Below are 19,299 nucleotides of genomic sequence, written 5' to 3'. Positions count from 1 at the left end.
AACCCCCAACTCAATGGGCACCAGCTCTCTCACCTACGGAGCCCCATGGGAATTAATTAAGTATCAATAATAGTAAATAGAAAGTTTATTTGACTTCACTCTCCTGTGCTCATGCTGTGGCACGCACAAGTGAACGACAGGCATCTATATCACCACATCAGAAAAACAAAGAAGACGTGATGTCGAGATAACTTTTGTTATGACAGGGTCACAAGAAAAATATCTCGGGGTCACGAGTAAAAGAAGTCGTGATCTCGAGATAACGGGAAGAAAACAATAATGATTAATATTCTCCCTGGTCTTCTGTAATAAATTGACCATAGTGTGTGATTGTACTGTCATTTCTTACTGGGCGTACCCAGTGGTTAATTTGTAAAGTATTAGAGACCACGATGACGTCATACATACGGATCTGTCTTTAGTAACAATAACGCATTTTAAGCAACATCACATTTACTGATTCTACTTATAATGCAGAAATATTTGTGATATCATTTCATCTGTTTTTCCAAATTGGTAATTAAGTACAACGTCGAGATTATCCTGGAGCTTCAGGTAACATGCAGGTAGGGCTAAGTCCAGCTGAACTACTGGACCTCTGGCTCAGAGCAGTCTGCGCTCCGGCACCTCACAGGTGCGATCCACCACCTCAAACATCCAATATAATTAACTTCAGAATGTTATAAATTACGATTTTATTTTAATTGTGCTCTTGATGGCTGTTTACTAATATCCACCCCTTTCAAATCACATATCATAGCAGGAGGCGTCTCATGAATGACATTGTCTGTTTGGTTATATTAATTTTGCCAAACGGAGCATAAATATTATATCAAAATATTAAAAGAATAGTCAGAATATCGTCAGTCCTTATTGGTTGAAAGATCTAATGAATATTTAATTACTTTCCTCCTTGCGTAACAAAGGGACGCAATAGACGTCCGACGTTTGTCATGTATCACCCCCTTGTGGTGAGCGGCTGGAACGCCACTGGACTTTCCATTCGCAGGCGCGTTCTCGGTCTGCTCGGTTAATTTTTTATTACATTTTTTACATCCAGTATGGCGATGCACACCAAAGCTACTCCACCTCAGATTCCCGATACGCGTCGGGAGCTCACGGAACTGGTGAAGAGGAAACAGGAGCTTGCGGTAGCAAACCCGCCGATAGCCCGTAGCTTGCGAATGTTAGCTTGGGCGAGCTGGAGGCCTCCGCTGATGAAACGGCGGCTGTGTCGTCGAGCACAGCGGAAGCGTCAGTAGCGTAACCTCGCGTCTATGGGCCAATTTCCCGTGTAGTAGAAAACTGCGTAGAGCGCCTTCGTGAATAGGTCTCCGGCGCAGGCGCCAGGGACGCGGCCGACGGGGCCCGAGGGAGCTCTCGCCCGGCATGCCGTCTTTAGGAAAGACCGGTGCGAATACGACTCGCAGCGGCCTAGCGCTGTTCTCGCGGTAGCGAGCTAAATGCCGTGCCTGATGGTCAGTTCTTAGCTCGTATTTAAAACATATCTGACGTCTTTATATTATGCAGTAAAGGTTGGTGTATAGTGCTTTACGTGTACAAAGGCAGTGCAGCAGAGAATCGCAGTGTGAATCTGACCGGTATGAAAACTGAATAGCAGCCCGAGAGGGATTCCATGCCACTTACTCTACCACGTCGGTTTATTGGCTCATTACAGGAGACCCTCGCCAACCTTGAGAGGCAGATCTATGCTTTTGAGGGAAGTTACCTGGAAGACACTCAGATGTATGGTAACATCATCCGAGGATGGGACCGCTACCTCACCAACCAGAAGTAAGGCTCCTGTCAATAGGCTTACTTGTATGGGCAACATGCTGAAAGCGAACATGTTTCACGCTGGCTGTGTCTCCTCTCACCTAGGAACTCCAACAGCAAGAATGATCGGAGGAACCGCAAGTTCAAGGAAGCCGAACGGCTGTTCAGCAAATCCTCCGTCACCTCTGTGGCGGTGGGTGGGCCCGCTGTGCTCATTTGGTCGCCATACCGCAAATTAAAGCGTGGCCCATTTTGTATGTCCCTAAGGTTTCCCAAAGACCTCTCCTGTCTTCTTTTTGATGTTGCAGGCTGTCAGTGCTCTGGGGGGCATCCAGGATCAGCTTATAGAGAAGCGTGAGTGTCAGTGTTCTGCTGCCCGTGTGTGTGTGTCTGGGGGGGGGGGTTCGATCACAGACAGCCGACTGACCTCCACTTCACGCCCCCCCCTTCACAGGTGAGCCAGGGAGCGGGACAGAGAGTGACAACTCGCCAGACTTTCAGAACCAGGAGAACGAGCCAAGCCAAGAGGATGCAGAGGATGTGGACGGAGCAATGCAGGGTGTCAAGCCGCAGAAGGCGGCCTCGTCCTCTGCAGGGAGCCATCATGGCAGCCACAAGAAACGGAAAAACAAGAACCGGCACAGGTACCCCTCTCCACAGCCTTGATCCTGCCCCCACCCTGCCACCTAGGATTGATAGGTCAGGTTGGATATGTTGGATGTTTATATTCTTCCAGTTTTTTTCTCCTGTTCTTTCAAACCAGTTTTTGGGTTTGAGAATTTGTTCTGTAGTTGAATTAATTTTTTGTTGTTCTGTCGTCAGTTGATCTTGTTTTATTTTCCCTTATAGTGGATTTGGGTAAGTTTATAAGGGGGCAGCAGTTGTTTGGGTGTCTTACCGCCAAAGTACTACAAACCTGTGGACTAGTCATTTGTACTTCCCACCTCCTATCTCTGGTCTCTAGCTTCTCTAATTTTTGCCAACCCGAACATCCAGTCCCCCCCCCTCCATGTGCCAGAGAACAATTGATTTTTGTTTCAATTTGGAAGAAAAAAAAGGCTGGATTTGCATTTAAAATGCCAGAAAGTAAATGACACTGAATTTCTCAGAAGGCAGGTGTGATTACATTAGAAAGAATAGTAAATAATGATTTCACTGGTGTCATTCCCAAATAAGACCCCAAGCGTTTCTTGTTTAATGTGTAGAAGTGCCTGGTTCTGATGGGGGAGATCTGAAGGTTCTTCTCAGGACATGGTGTCTGTAGCCAGTTTCTGAAATAAAATAAATCTCCACCATGTTCACAGCAGCCTGTGTCGCCTGTGAAATCCTTTCAGCGGTTTTGCGAAGTTTATTTCTGCATCACCATTTAAATGTGGTTTTCAAATTTTATATAGTGTTCCTTAATTGAGCCCTTCTGTGGCTGACCTCTTAACATCCCTCACGCGCGCGCGCGCGCGCGCGCGCACACACACACACACACACACACACACACACACACACACACACACACACACACACACACACACATCCACACATAGGAGAATCCAGAGACCGTCCTGTGTGCCGTTTGTAGTGCTTTGTGTCGTAGCCTTGTCACAGTGCTGCAGTTGCCGTCCGCGGCTGTTGTATTAATTTGTGCTGATCTCTTCCCCCCCCCCCCACTCCCCCTCCCCCCCTTCCCTTAACTCTGCTATCAGCCCGATTTTTGACTATGACTTTGAGTAAGTTCTGAATTTGAATTCCATTCTCGTGCTGTGTCATGTGGCTTCCTCCATCGCCTCCATCTGCCCTGCCCTTCGCCTCCCTAGCATAGTTCCATGCCCCGCTCGCCGCTCCCGCGTGACTGCGTACAGCGCCTCAGACCCTCAGCCTTTTCTCTTAAGCGTTGGCTACAGATTGGGGGTGGTGGCCAAGTTTCCGAATGGCACTGTGGAGTGCCATCAGCTGCGGGTTGGATGAACTCATTGGGAGTGAACAAAGCAGCCAGTAAGGCCTTGAACCAGTCAATGATTGACAGCACATGACCCCGCCCATAGTGGGTTTTCTGAGCCTCACTGTGCCCTCACTAATACAGATCCAGGTGACTGCTTGTTGTCTCCTTGAGAGAACATTTGATTCCCGGTAGAAGACTAACTGTCCTAAAGTTAAAATTCTACAGAATTACGAACAACGTTTAAGACAAAAGGCTTACCCCTGGTCGTTCCAAGTTACTGATCCGTTGTCCGTTTCCGAGGCATGGTTTCCATTAGCAACGATGCGGGCCTCTGCTTTTTTCCTCTACCCACACTTCTCCTCCTCCTCTTCCTCTTCTTGCCACGATGGTTTATGGAGATGTGGGTAGGGGAAAAACGCAGATCTTCTTGTCACTCTGGGGCTTCCATTAAGTACCCAAAGACTTGCCGGTGTGTTCTGTGGCCCGTGCCAATGCTTGTGGGCACCATGGCAACCGACAGGAAGCCTTGCTTTCGTCCGTCTTTTTTTTTTGTTTTGTTTTTTTTTCCTCCCTCACGGAGCAGCTTAACAAACAGCGTTTCTGTTTCCCATTCTGTTGTAGAATCGACCTGAAGATGAACAAAAAACCAAGACCTGTAAGTTTATCGTGCGGCTATGGGATTCACCAGTATCTTTTAAAATCTGTTCAAATGGGACTTGATGCCACTGTACACATTTGACATATTGGTTTTACATTTTAACCTCGGGGGGGGGGGGGGGTTAATGAAGAATGTACCTACTTATCACTTGTAGGCTGTTGCTGTAATGACGAATCCAGATTGATTAACCTGTTACCTGTCAGAATAGCAGAGTCATTAACACTCTGCACAAAACGGCAGCTTTAGCTGAGCTTCATATGCATTTATGCAATCAAATTCTATTGGTTATAATGAAGGTCACGTGACCAATTACGAGAATACAGCAAGATTCGTAAAGCTAACAAGCTAGGCAGCCCCAGTTCCTGGGACCCTGAGGTGTGCTAAGGAGCCTTTTTGAGGGTTCAGGGAACTCTTCCCTTGTCTTGACCCGTCACAGTTTAATCTGAGAGGTCAGTTTTTGATGAGGATTGGCGCCTGTTAAAGGGGATGAGTAGGTGGTCCTGACCTTCATATGGATGGCTGTTTGTGAAGCTGGACCACACAGGCGGGCGGACTGTTGCTGGCACGTCACACGCAGCATTTCAGACCCGTAACCATCGTCAGTCTCCTTCAAAAGCAGGTCGGGTTCAGGAGCTTCAGCTAGATAGGGCAGTTGCAGTACATGTTAGGCCCACTTTGTGAAGCACTATCCCCAAGCGTTAGTGACAATTTTAAGCATAAAGCCACCAGTTCCAGCCTCGGTGACCTGAAAACAGCCCAGCTGAGCAATGCCTAAATTCTCATTTTGTCTCCCCTGAAACCTGCAGGAGTACTAGGCTGGTGACCCAGTAGACTTATCTGGAGCAGCATGAGGATGAGTGGGCCGGAGGGGCAAGGCACCCTGCCCCACCCCCCACTCAGAGTCAAATGGACAATGACAAAGTTGGTAAATGCCATTTGCCCCTGCTCTTTGGAATCCCACCTTAGGTACCTAAGAAGGCGAATTTCCCCCACCCTCCAGAGATTTATACATGCCCCTCACGGACGTCACTGTGTCCCCTACTTAGTGTGACTGCTGGTGCTCGAGTGTAACCCCTTGGGCGCTGGTCATTAGCCTCTCCCAGCGTGTGGCAGGAGTGTCTGCACGCGTCTTGTCTGTTCTGTGACATTGATAACGTTGTACAGCCTTTTCCCCTCTCTTTCTTGATGTGATTGTTAATGGTGTTTTAATGTGTTATGTTTTTTTTTTTTTTTTTTTTTTTTAAAAAAAAAAAAAACATCTGTCTTTGTAGTTGCCCGATGACTAGGTTTTTTTTTAAAAAAAAGTTTGTTTTGTAAATGTGAAAGATTTGTAAGAAATAAAATATGTAAATGCCTAGCTATTGTGTGTCACGGCCCATTAATTTCGTGGTCTTTTTTTCTTGGGGTGGGGGGGGCAATTCTTAACTGGCAAAAGGATGGTGAAGATTGCAATTTTCTAACATTTTCGAGAAATGCTAGTTCGTTTTAAGACAAAATTTGGATGAGCTAAAGTGGATTAAAAAAATTCACACTTCCAGTTCAAGGTTTTACACCAGATGGTACCTGGGCTCTGCCTGGCATTTTCCGGTGGACAAAGTCTGCCCCATTGATGGGGGTTTTGCTACGTTTAAAAGCCTAAATAATGTAAGATGAGCTCTTCTGGCATTTGACCCAGCAACCTCCTCTTTCCTAGCACTGGAAATGCCCTTGGCACCTGCAAAGTCTGACAAAATCGTAACTGGGGAAACGCCAGTGATCACCTTGATGACAGCTGGACCAACCCAGAACATTTTGATGTTTATTTGGGGGCACAAAGTCCAAGTACACAAACTTTACACTTTGGTTTAAATGACGGGGGAGAGTGCTGTGGTATCTGGCTAACACAGTGCTGGTCGGCTTCCTGGAGGCGGGGTCTCTGCTGTGAGGCTGTATCTGCTGCTCTTATGGCTGGGCTTGGCGCTGGTCCGATATGCCTGGGGCTGTTAGGAAACCGTTACATTTTGGTGGGTTAGTTTTAAACCCAAAGGCGTGTTCCTCTTTAGCTTTGGGTCTTGTGCCCTTGCAGCATGTCATGCCGTCAACCTGTGATTTACCGGACTCTTCCTGTTTAGTTAAAAACCGCCGCAGCGTAGGAGTGAAATCTGTCCACAGGTTAAACCGCTCGAGCTTGGCAGCGAAGTCTGTGGCCGGTGAAACATTCCCGGTTCTTGGAAAATGTTGAGCTCAATTGCCTGAAGTGGACATCCCCTGACGTGGATCACTGACATCGACACTCATGCATTTGGTCAGGCTGGATGTATGTCTTGGTGGACAGTCTGTGTGACTCCTTGTATGGTCACTGCTTTGTTAGTCATTCAGTTCAATTTATATACCACCGTTTACAACAGAGTTGCTCCAAGGTGTCTTGTGATGTATTTTAACATAATTAAGACAGAGAGCCCTATTTTCCACTGGCACAGAGCACAACGCACGTCAAAACAGCAAATTGTTTCCCACCGTCTTTCCGCTCATAGGAGTGGCTGGGTGTATTGTCGGTGCGTTGCTATCTTAAGGCAGCACAATGTCATTGCACTTTCGACCAGCAAAAACCACCTCTAAAGCCAGTGGCGCATTGCTAAATGGTATTTTAGCGGCGCAGTTTAGACGTTTGTTACGGGGCAGGTTATGCCCTTGAGGTGTTTTGTTATTTTGTTTAATCTAAATTTGTTTTATTATAGAGTACATCCTTTCACGTAATCATACAATTTAATGAAACACCAAAAGAAAAGCATTACGGCTAAATATTAAATAAAGAACAAATGATTAAAGAACCTTTCGAGTTTATTATCAAAGTTGAGCACATTTTGATTGCTGAAAATGCAGCCCTCACAAGGTGGCAGGATTCTTTGTGGCATAGCGTAACATTGCCATGCATGATGGATGTATGTTGGACATAAATAAGGACACATTAGAGGACTTTGGAAAGTGTGATGCTGAACTGCATGCGCTGCGGCAGCAGCAGCGCGGGCAAGGATGGATAAGCTGGCAGAAGAGCTGAATCGTCTGTAGCCTGGTAAGGAATCTAAATTGTAAGAGTAGAAAAATATCAGCCCTATTGCCTTTTATTTATTAAAACGCCTTGAAACTAGGTTGTTCTGTTTGAACAAAGATTGCATTTTTATTTATATTTTGCGAACTGCACACCCAAAATAAAAATAAAAAAACTCACAAGCATAATTAGGTGTCCTTTTCCCAGCGGCTTTCCCGTCTACTGAGATCATTATACCTCTTTCGCCACTGCGCAGAAGATCTGGTGATGCCGGACAATGGGGACACACGCTGTTACCTCGTCCCACGCCTGCTTTACCTCGAAAAGCTTAGGTGGAACGGTGCTGCTCCAGTAATGACGTGCTCATGCCTTTTCACCTCGTTTCCTCGGCCGAAAAGCGATCTGGCTTGCCGGGCAATGCAAAGGGCAGAAGCTCCATCGTAATAGTAATCCGCCGCCTATAAATGTAAGTTGCGCTTTGTGCTTTACGCTTTGCGTTAGCTCATCAAAATAGAGCTCAGAATAATACAAAAACAGGGAAAAGAAAAGACAAAGAAATGAAAGGTAGAATGAAAGAACAGGGTGGCTGAATCACAAAGGTGATTAGAAAATGGTCAGAGAAGGACTTATTCAATGGACACACAAATACGTGGTGAACATAAATTCTGCGAGTGATAATCATGTCTAGTTTGTGGTTGTGCACATGCTGTTGGTCCCATTACATGTTGGTAACATTCATCATAGTCCAGGAGGGATAGGAAACTTTTGCTGAAAGCATCAGTCTCTATGTCCAAATGTATATTGAAGTCTCCAAGTATTATGATATTGTCTAAGTTAATGAATAAGTCAGTAAGAATTTACCCGAATTCAGTCAGAAACAAAGTATATGTTCCAGGTATACCGTAAGAATATACTGTAAATGGTAGTGTTGTAGTCAAACCGAAACCAAGACATTGCCGAGACCAGAGGGTATCAAGACCAAGACACTGCCGAGACTTGAGGGTACCAAGACCAAGTCCAAGACCAAGACACACTAAGGCAAGACCAAGACCAAGACTGGTCGAGACCAAGACCAAGACCAAAAACAAACTAGGGCTAGAATCGACATCACATTACTCAGATCAAATGTAGAGAAAAAAGGCATTGCTGTAAAGTGTCATTACTCGTTAAATCAAATTCATGTTATCTTTTCAATTATATTGTCCATGTGTCCATATGTCTCTCATTTAAATTTTCCCAGATTTGTCATAGTTACAAGGCCTGATGGAAAATAATATTCTCAGCAATCCTCTCCTATAACCATTTTATCAGACCTTGTCAAGGGAAAGAGATGGGATGTACCAGAAAGATGTTCATATTAAGTCTCTTATACCAGGGACAGAGGCCTCGGGTAAGTTATGAATACAGCTATGTAATGATCCTTTGCTTTGAATTGAAGAGAATGAGCCTCCAGATTGACTTGCACCTCCAAGACCGTGCTTTCTAATCAATGTAAAATACCTAATTTATTTGAATTATAACTATGCTATGGACTTTGCGGACATTTCTTTGCCAACGTCGCTATGATGCGATGTGTATGATGTGTGTGGACTGTGACGCACTGGCAGTGTCCGCTGAGAAAATGTATAAAATGTAACGTTTTTAAAATGGATGCATCTGACTGGTTGCATGTGAATTGAGGCGCGTAATAAATAATGATACTGTTCTGTGAGGATGTGCAGTTTTCCCCTATGTCCGAGACCAAGACAAGACCGAGACTAAATAGAGTCGAGACCACAAAAAATTGGTCTCGAGACCGGTCTATTAGTACTACAGCACTAATAAATGGGCAGGTCAGACACCTTGTGAAGTAGTATTGCTTAGAATGTTGTAAAATCTTCTATAATTTTGGGTTCGGTTTTTTACAGTGAGTAAAAAATACCCGCCAGGCTGCCTCCACGCCCAGAGTCACGTGGTTTCTGTACGAAACTAAACCCATCAGGTGAGGCTTCAACAAGAGGTATAGTGTCTGTGGGTCTGAGTCGGGTTTCAGTTAAAAAACACAGGTCTGCACCAGTGTCCAGCACCAGCTCATTGACAGGAGATTATTTCCTAAAGAGGGAACGTTCAGTAATTTTCAGCGTTTTATGGTGGTTTTATGTTGTGGCTCATTTTATCTTATCAGTGGAATTGGTATTAACACATTAGCCCCCAGTGGATCGTTTCGGTCTAAGTCTTGGTCTAATAACACTTCCTATATTCCTTCTAGGCTCGCTCAACTCTGTTTCTGCATAGCTGCTGGATTTAGGGGATGCCGTGTCACGGAGCATCTGGGTCACAGCCAGACATGAGCTAAAGGTGGGAGAATGAACAGTCTTGGTTTAATATGGCAAGGCTGAGGTCTGGGTGGTGCTCTTAGTCAAGCAGGTAAAATATCTGCATAAATGATAGTCCCCAACCAGGATGGGGACCATCCCACATATAAAAGTCAGGTCATTCCCAGAATAGGTCCCAGTTATTAATAAAGAGATGTACACCAAGTCTGTAACCCATGGTTTAGGGAAAGTAGCCTGCTATAGCTCACATCTCCTCTATAGAGAGCTGGTAAGGGACCAGAGACCCTGGCATTTTGTTTTAAATAATAATAATAATAAGTTCTACCTATATAGCACCTTTCTCACACTCAAGGACACTTTACATTGCAAACAATGATACAGAAAACAATGCGCACACAACAGCAACAAACTTTTAGCTTTTTCACACATAGAAATGAAGTCATGAAGTTACGTGCCCAGTCAGAGGTCCATGGAAACTAGGATGACCACCTAATCCATGTCGGGGGGTGGGGCACTATGAGCTCAGACAGGGTTTGTAAAGCACCATTTAAAGTAAAGGGACCTGGATTTCACTTAAGCACTGAGCTCTTGCTGTGTGCTGATTGGTCAGCCTCCTATAATCATGCATGTGTCACTAATGTTAATGTGAAACAGCTTTAGAGGGCCTGTTACATCTTAACTCTTCTTCTGTGTCCTACTGAAAATCAAAAAATGCATATATATTTTTAACGTTAATAATTTAGATTTGAAATTGTTCTGTGTTTTAATATGTTTACATTCAGTTCACCACCAGAGGGCGCTGCTCAACAGCCAGCGCAAGCTGGTGTCATGTTCGCGTTTCACTGTGTTCTGGGTTGTTCTTCACGGCAGGTGAATTCCACAAACTGACTTAAAATATTCTCCATTATATAACGTTGTTTATTCTTAAATCACGAGTCGAGTGAAATTATTTGTAATAAGTTATTTAGCAGCCATTTGATCTGAGTGCATTAATAAACACTAATACCTGTAGCTTGGCTGAATCTAGACTCGGCGAGCGTTCCGCTAGTGATTCAGTTATATGGCTGCATGGCCGTGACCCTGCAGGAGGTGTTCCATGAGGCGTCCAGGAGCCGAGCAAAGGCCGAAAGTGGCCTCGGCTGCTTCCATATTGGGCTTCCTAAACGAGGGGTGGCCCTGGGCCCAGTTCAGGGCCTGACAGAGTCTGCTGTGAAATGTTCTCAAGTGCCCGTGTAGTTTACACACCACAGGATGGATGGTAAACAAATGACAGAGAGAGTAAATAGTGCTACTAAGACCCCCCCTCATCTGCTGGAGTTCAGCTGTGGGCCTTCTGGGACGGCTAGCTGTCTACAGGGGAGCGCTTATGCTTCTCCATGGTTGGCCAGGGCGGGAGCTCGGGTGCGAACCGCTGCCTGCTCACTGCGAGTCATGCAAACGCGGCCGGCCCAGCGCAACGCCAGCTATGACTCAGCCTTGTTTTTTGGTAACGGACTCTTTTTCGCGTTCGGTTCTCTGGTCCGTTTTGGCGTAGGCCTTAGCTACGTGTCTCAGGTTACACTCCCACACAGTCATGCCCCTACGTCTCGTACGAGAGCCGCCGGCTCTGGGTGACACTCCTGTGTGACACATGCTTCTCACTCAGTGCAAATTCATGTGATTTTTTTTTTTGCATTGAAATGAACACATTTCAAACCAGAGTCACACAAAAGCAGGAAATAAATTAGGAGTGAAGTCAGAGCATGCACTATCATCAGCGAGTCCAGACCATGTTTGTTCAAAATGCTTTGTAAGCTGTCCTCCGTCATTTGCAATAAGGTCAGGTGATAGTTACTGCCACTCATAGGCTGAGGTCTGTGTAAAACGCAAAAGCAGCACTGCAGGTCACGGAGAAACTAGTCCTCTACTCATATGGCTTATGTTTATGTGCTTTGGGTTCGACCTGAGTTATTTCTGTGTTTTATATATGTCATCCAACTTTTCTTTTAATGAGGGAAATCTTTCGCTGCAAAAGGCTCCGGCCTGGTCAGTGTCTGTAGGCGAAATCAACATCATGGAGGACGATAGTGGATATGGTGAACCCCTCCCCATTTCAGAGTGATAAATAACAGCTGGGTAGTTGAGTTTGCCTGGTGGTGCCCATTTTTCATCCCATTTTTCTAGTATGGACATAATCTGTATCCATGACTGGCGTCTTTGTGCTGGGAATGTGGGAGTCTCCCCATTCCATTCATGTGGATTGTGTCTCATCGCCGCCTTGTTTTAGCGTCACAGTGCCCCCTGGAGGAGACATGTAGCTTATCCAAGCCAGTGACCTCACTTTAATGAACCCAGATTGTTGACGTCAGAATTTAATGACATCATAGTCCTCACTTCTGCCTGGAGTTAAGGGCGGACATCCTGCAGGAAGTCTGACATTAAAGCCCCTCTGTCTGCCCACTTTGGAGCGGCGTGCGTATGTCAGGCTGTCAGGTTTTGGCCACGGTTTTACTTCTCGGGAATGACAGATGTTTCCTGGGCACTTTTCGATTTTCCGGTCATTACCCCCTGTCCCCCCCCCAGCCGACGCTCCCGTCCAGATCGCCTTACGTGGCGATCGTGACGAAACGCAGGTCGCCGAGCCTGGATGAGCAGCCTCCACCGTCAAGGTGACGTTAGCTGGCCTCACTGGGGGGTGGGGGGGGGTGGGGGGGGTTGTTTGGCTGCAGCTCGTATGTTGAAAACCAGAACAATCTGGACAGATCATGGGGAGGGGGGGCAAAATCCGGATCTTGGTCCTGTGCTGGAGCCCTTATTTGTCCACTGAAAGAACTCCGTGACCTGAGGTCAGGAGAAGAAGGAGGAGAAGGATGGAAACTAGAGAGCAAGCGCAGTGAAAGTAGCCAAACCCTCTCCATTAAACACCAGCCCACAGATGTCAGTTGAGCAGACCACAGCTTGTCTCCAGTACTCCTACCAGACAGCTACTCCGTGGGTCACGAGAGTCCCAGCCCGCTTGTATTTTGTGATCGGAAAAATGATTGATACACCACAGCTGTGAAGTATTACCTCGGTTGTGATTTGTAAAACTATAACCAGCATCCTGCTTTTGATGTAAATTAATTTTTTTGTGCAGAAATGGAGATGTTGCTGATTTACACGTGCAGTTTTACCCGATTTCAGAGAAAGACACCACACTATAGCTGTTCAGAACGGCCTCTTTTTTTAGTGGGGCTACAGTAAGGATTAGTTGGCTTTGGCATTATGCCATTCGGGCTGCTTATGCTCCAGCACCTGACCGTGTGTCCAGAGGGACTGTTTGTGTTTTGATTTCTGTGTTTTTTCTCTGGAAAGACACACCTTTTGTGTGTCGGTGTCTCTGTACACATTGAAACCCCTTAGCACTCTCTGTCTGAAATCACTAACTCCTGTTGGGTCTGACTGATTGATGGCTGTATGGTCAAGTCGCCATGGTGATGGGCTTTACAACACGAGACACTTATCTGTGAGTGGTTATTTCAGGGATTAATGATGACAACATAAAAATAAAACCCTGGGAAATGCATTCATTCTTTCTTTTCTCCTGAGTGGCTTTCGCAGTTTATGGCTGGGGACTGAACCCTCTACGTGGTGGGACAACATCTGAGGAATCTTCTTATCTGGGTTAAATGGTTCTGTCAGGCTTTCGATAAGCTGAAGTAAACTTATTGGAAATCAAATATTTATATTGGACTGAAGACTAAGTGGAACATCCCACAATACTCCTGTTACCTGCTGGTGTGCTGATGAGTCAGGGGTGGTGGAATTGTTGGCTTAGCATTACAGTAATTTGTATGTCTGGGCATTGTAGTTCTCCCAACAGTCCACAGATTATAGATAAAGTGAGCCAGGGAACTCTAAATTGGCCTTAGAGTATGTGACATTTGCTGATGTCCCCTACAGGGGGCGCCCTGCTGTGCATCCCATGATGAATATGGGATGGAAATGTCAAATTAAGGCCAGATGATACAAATGTCACCGCGTTTCTCATTTGCTCACAGATTCAGTGGAATCAGTCCCTAGGAGACTTAGACTGAGATTATGGAACTTGAACTTTGACTGACTTTCATCTTGAAGAATTTAATCGTCAGTCGACATTTTATTAGCATAGTTACAAAGGCCGGATGCTGTGGACCACTCTGCCGCTGTAATATGATTATTCCATTACTAAAAGAAACACGACCCATTTCACCAGCCACATACGTGGCTCAAGTTGTCCAGGTGTGTCTCTCGGTGTTCAGACACTGACATGGATATATCTGATAAGCTGTTAAAGTGGCAATTTATCACACGAGACGTGTGACACAGAGCAGATCGAGATTAAATACACAGATAAACTGTTGCTACGGCTGAGTGAGAGACGTAATTCCTGACTATTTCCTCACTAAACCTACGAAAAGAAGCTCTCAAAAATGTCTGTTTGGTGGAGGACCCTTTGGTGTCTGTGAGAAAGCATCAGTAAAGTGTTATTTACTGTAACATGTTTAAATATATTTCAAAACCCCATTCAAACAAAAATTGTGGCTAAAATGCTTCCAACATATTATATTATTGCTCATCACAGTCACGCTGTGGAACTCCCTGGTCACAAGTCCAGACGAGTTAAATACTTTTAAGTGCAAGCAGACATTAAATCATTTATTAACAAAAGCCACTTCAGATATAGTATGTTTTGTTTGTAAATAATGACTCCCTAACCATTCATAGCAAACAAAATGATCTGGCTAGGAGCCTTCAAATGAAGGAATTTATTAAATTTCATTATAATATAATTTCCGGAGTCAAAAGAGCTATATTCTTGATTTTAAGGCCGGAATGTTCTGAAATAGTACAGTAGAGGAAATCAAAACAATCTGTGACCTTCCCTAAAAATATATTTGCGAAATATTGTGATATTGTTGCTGTGGTAAGTGAAGAATGGTGGGGGGGGGGGAGAGTCAATGAAAATGCAGGCAGGTCAGGGTCTAGAAGATGGCATGGTTCAGATGGGTCCTCAGCAAGCCAGCAGACACCTGAAGCTGGTCAGAAAGCTTATCTTCCTGAAGCGTAGTTATTGTGGGTGACGTAAAAAGTGAGGCCTTGATCTGCAGTGGCTCTGGGGACCCTTTTGTGTCGTGATCGGTCCCAGATCCCAGCTTGCATTTCTGCAAAGATGCATAAACGTTAAACCGTGCCGTGGTGGCTAAGGTGTCTCTCGGATAACAGTCAGTCTCGACTTTCTGCTGCATCGCTCTCTGTGTTTATTAACTGCTTCCCCAGATAAAATTCACATTCTAACAACAAAACAGGCTTTTTGAAAGTTGTGTACCTTTGCTATTCACTGCCATGCCTCGCAGAATATAATTTTTGTAGAAACAGTTGGCTTTTCAAAGTTATTCATGACATTTTATACTGTTTGGTCTACATTCTATTTAAGTGAAATTCATGTTCTCTCTGTTCTGTGTTTGGAGCCAAGCTACCATTTTTATTACATTTGCCAAAAAGTACTTTCAAAGTATTTAACCTCTTCTCTCTAAACCCTCTGGCAGAAGAGGAGGAACTTCCCAGAGAGGGATAACAGTCACCTGACCAAGTGTCACGTGATCAGTCGGGCGACAGCACATTCTGCTTTCCTTGGGCCTTCCTTCTCGATGTGACTCAACTTTGAAGTCCAGTCCTCTGCCACAGTCTGTCCTTGTATTGTACTTTTTTTTTCATTCGTAAAGCTGCTTTTTGCTCTCTGGCAGTTCTGCACATGGACAGGTGGCATCACGTTAGCCTGTAATGGGTCATACTTCAGTGTAATGGGTCATACTGGCCGAGAGCCTGTCTGGAACAGGGTGAGTCCCTCCCTTCCCTGTGCACCCCTTTGTGCAGAGCTGTTGCCCAAAGTTTCGCCCTTGGGGAAAAAAAATCTATATGTGACTGTGGTAAATCACTTAGCATTAAAGTCAGAGTGGAACGACAATTAAGTTATTAACCCTGTGATGTTGATCTCCAAAGGAGCCTTCCTCTATCCTTGCTGTGCTGTTTCCACCCCCTCCCAATTCCCTAAGGGGTGGAGGGCATTTCTTCACCTAACCAGGGAGCTCAGAAGCACACGTACAGTAAAGTTTACCGCCAGTCCCCAGCCTCTGGCTAGAATTACACATGTCTGCAGCCTGCAGAGTTCTTGTTTTCTCACGTGCCCCCACCACACTGAGATGAGCACAGTGTGCACTTGGACTGTGACCATGTAATACCTTTGAGAGTGAACCCTTGGGTGTCCTTAGTGGGAGGAGCATGCACTGATTACAGTGTGTAAGGAGCATGCACTGATTACAGTGTGTAAGAAGCATGCACTGATTACAGTGTGTAAGGAGCATGCACTGATTACAGTGTGCAAGGAGCATGCACCGATTACAGTGTGTAAGGAGCATGCACCGATTACAGTGTGTAAGGAGCATGCACCGATTACAGTGTGTAAGGAGCATGCTCTGATTACAGTGTGTAAGGAGCATGCACTGATTACAGTGTGTAAGGAGCATGCTCTGATTACAGTGTGTAAGGAGCATGCACCGATTACAGTGTGTAAGGAGCATGCACCGATTACAGTGTGTAAGGAGCATGCTCTGATTACAGTGTGTAAGGAGCATGCACTGATTACAGTGTGTAAGGAGCATGCACTGATTACAGTGTGTAAGGAGTATGCACTGATTATAGTGTGTTGTTGCACCCACCACACGACAAACCAGCTCAGGGATGAGAACCTGAGTGCAGCCATGTGACAGGTGATACCTCAGCACCACACTAGTCCAAATGGACCAGTGTGAGTGCCAGTCCTGCCACCAACCCCCAAGTTTTTCCCTGTAAGTTGGAGGAGCTCCTTACAGGGCTGGATGTAGATTAACGTCACACCCAGGACAAAGCAATTGCAGGTTAAGGGCCTTGCTCAAGGGCCCACTGGGGAAGAATCACTCTAGTCATTTATTGGATTTGGGGGCCAGGAGATAAGGTCAGGAGATATGGCCCCCGCCATCATGACTAATCCTCAGGTGTGCTGGTCTGGCCCTTGGTTATGGCAGTAGGGGAATGCCACTCATTTCCTGGCTGAGCAGGTCTCTGACTGGCTGCCTGGAGGCTGTGGGGGGGGGTGATTTGGGGTTTTCCATCTCGAGTTGACTCACCCCTAACTCTGTCCCGGCGGTCGATGGGGCCTGACGGGGGTATTTTAGTGTTGTGTGGAGCAAGACTGTGTGTCTTTTTGAGGTGCTCATCAACCCCCCCCCCCCCCCAACTTGGTTTGATCCTGGTTTCCACCCTAGAGGGACAAAGCAATCCAGGATGATGACCACTGGCCGTTTTGGGAGTATGATGGGTTTAACGGCTGTGAGTTGTGGGAGGGGGGGGGTATGCCGATCTGAGGGGTTCAGATTCGGGTTCATTGGACGCTTCTGAGCTCCTTCTTTCAAGTCTGTGTCATCATGATCTAGCCATCATGCATCCGTCACCCCCCCTACCCCCCCGGGAATGTGCCAGGTCACTGACCTGCATCTCCACAAAACAGGGTTAATTATATTTCAGTCAGGAAGACATGGGAAAGGGGCCGTTTCTTGGAAGCCGTTCGTGTTGGGGGGGGTTGGGGGGGGGGGGATCCAGACAGAGCAGCAGCACACTGAACCAGTTAGGTTCATGATGTCCGGCCCCCGCCACCTGATTAGTACCCTGTGATGCTTGCCGATATATTCTGGGTTCCAGAGGCTGCTGTGTTCGCAGCAATCGGAGTCCAGTGACCGGCACTCGAGGGACTGATGGCTGCCCCCCCAGGGACTCTGGGACAGGGGGGTTGTCATCAAACTCCTGGAAGAAACTGTGAAGTGGGATGAACAGTGTGGTGTTAGGATTGTATCATTTAATGACTCAGGGACAGCAGTGGTCCATGATAGACTTAGTTTGCATTAATTCTTGCTTGCATGTGGATGCCTCAGGATACAGGGGCAGCCTTTTTGCTGTGAGAAATGTTTTAAGATTTGATTTTTTTGTCTAAATGGCCATTTTTTTCCAACTGGCAGGCACGACACCGCTGAGAAGGATCGGGCTCCTCCGCACACGGCTGCCCGTTCAGATGCCCGCATGCGTCTCCTCGTTTTGCGGCCGTGTTACAAGTAGCTCTGCTGAGCACACGGCAAACAAATGTTGTTTGTACTGGGAGACCAAGAATTTGTTTACTTTCGTTTGTTATAAAACTCAGGGGGGATGTAATCAGGTCCGAACTGGGGATTAGATAGCAGGATTTGTGATGTGTGATTTCACTGTTCTTTTTGGATATTGCAAACATTTGTTTAATAAACACATTCCAGATCATAATCAAATTTCCAAAAAAATGCAACATAAAGACCCAAGTTTCAACGTCTTGTCCAACCTTGAACCTGGGTCCATAAACGCCGAAAGCCGGGAACAATCCTTTTTTTTCCCCTGGGACAGAAAACTGAATGTTCACAGTTGTGGTTTTGGAAGCATTTCAGGCCAGTATGCGAACCCACACCGGACCTCCAGGACATGTCCGTAAAACTCCATCCATGAGCCGCTTCTCTGTGACCCCAACGGTGTGACGGATACATGTGGGAACGAACCAGCGTGTCACATGACTCTGGACCCCCCGCCCCCAGGCTCAGGAGAATCAGGGTCCTAATTAAACGTGCTGCTTCTTCACTGGTATTTGTATTTATTGCCACAGCCGTGACATCATTAGTAAAGTACATGGTGATTCAGACGTCCCTGTAATGTTACACTGAGCGCTTTGGGCCAAAACAGAACAAAAAAAGCAATTAAACTGATGCATCACAGATGAGACCCAGGCCCCATGAATTGCATTTATTAGCAAGTTAAAGTATGATGAGTGTTTAAAAGGACAGAAACAGTTTATAATGAAAGTCTTTTTTAAAATGACACTGTCCATTCATCCTTGAGACCTTGGAATGGATAAACTGTTGGACGATGGATGGATAGACAATGTCTTTCTGTAAATATAAAGCAGCATAGGAGCACTGACAGGAAATGACATCACCATGTAATTAGGTGTCCCACTCCGTATTACCTAGGTGTTCCACCAGAGCTGCCAAGGACCACTTGGTACAGATGCATGTCGGCCGGGTCTTAGGGTAGCAGCTGTGCGTCTGATTGGGCGCCAGCCACTGTATATCGAGCCACAGCAGCCAATCAGTGGCCAGGTTGGCACAGTGAGGGACAGGGACCTGCCTTCTCACGCTCTGACTGCTTCCCAGGGTGAGGTCAATTCGGCCTCTTGGGGGGGGAGGCATTTGTGGGGTGGTGGGTGGGTGTTTTTTTTTACTCTTTGAAAGTCTTCCCATTGTGGCCGGAGATTCAAGAGCATATCGTGAGCCCTCTAAGCCAACACCCATGGCTGCCTTTCACAGCCCGCTCTCGTTCTACACCTCACCCCCTCCCCACCCCCCCAAGGACTGCTTTCCTTCCCTTCCCTGCTCTTCTTTGAAGCTGCTGCCCATGTCCATGTCATAGGCTCCAGCCACTTCCTGCCTAGGGTCTGGCTTCATTACATAAGGATCCCCATGACAGGCCGAGCCCAGTCACA

At 46.1% G+C, this 19,299-nt stretch overlaps 1 protein-coding gene and 1 long non-coding RNA gene across 4 annotated transcripts; both read left to right on the top strand.

The window, feature by feature from the left end:
• The first annotated feature begins 942 nt into the window (after window positions 1-942).
• Window positions 943-5,724, top strand: meaf6 (MYST/Esa1-associated factor 6). 3 transcript variants are annotated; one of them, XM_023821265.2, is made up of 8 exons: window positions 943-1,151; window positions 1,679-1,794; window positions 1,882-1,969; window positions 2,085-2,130; window positions 2,231-2,420; window positions 3,474-3,497; window positions 4,331-4,364; window positions 5,174-5,724. In XM_023821265.2, exons 1-8 carry the CDS (start codon window positions 1,062-1,064, stop codon window positions 5,180-5,182), a joined length of 597 nt encoding a protein of 198 aa, XP_023677033.1. In that variant the 5' UTR covers window positions 943-1,061; the 3' UTR covers window positions 5,183-5,724. The 3 variants fall into 3 exon arrangements, with proteins under 3 accessions (XP_023677033.1, XP_023677036.1, XP_023677037.1); XM_023821269.2 differs by lacking the exon at window positions 943-1,151 and adding an exon at window positions 1,182-1,478; XM_023821268.2 differs by lacking the exon at window positions 3,474-3,497.
• Window positions 5,725-7,269: 1,545 nt separating this feature from the next.
• LOC140592486 (uncharacterized) lies at window positions 7,270-18,952 on the top strand. The gene is made up of 4 exons (XR_011992790.1): window positions 7,270-7,419; window positions 9,303-9,376; window positions 9,644-9,732; window positions 17,759-18,952. It is a non-coding gene; the product is annotated as an uncharacterized lncRNA (long non-coding RNA).
• The last annotated feature ends 347 nt before the right edge of the window (window positions 18,953-19,299 follow it).

Source organism: Paramormyrops kingsleyae, chromosome 9, assembly GCF_048594095.1.
Source record: "Paramormyrops kingsleyae isolate MSU_618 chromosome 9, PKINGS_0.4, whole genome shotgun sequence".
In the NCBI taxonomy this organism is placed as follows: Eukaryota; Metazoa; Chordata; class Actinopteri; order Osteoglossiformes; family Mormyridae; genus Paramormyrops; species Paramormyrops kingsleyae.
The sequence above is the reverse complement of the archived record's forward strand: the minus strand, read 5'-3'. Positions and strand labels throughout refer to the sequence as shown.

What these genes read in the sequence shown, in the direction of transcription:
- meaf6 (XM_023821265.2), top strand. Translation starts at nt 1,062, where the DNA reads ATGGCGATGCACACCAAAGCTACTCCACCTCAGATTCCCGATACGCGT. An exon ending in CGCTACCTCACCAACCAGAA is followed by an intron (nt 1,795 to 1,881) that starts GTAAGGCTCCTG and finishes CCTCTCACCTAG; the next exon opens with GAACTCCAACAGCAAGAATG. An exon ending in CCTCCGTCACCTCTGTGGCG is followed by an intron (nt 1,970 to 2,084) that starts GTGGGTGGGCCC and finishes TTGATGTTGCAG; the next exon opens with GCTGTCAGTGCTCTGGGGGG.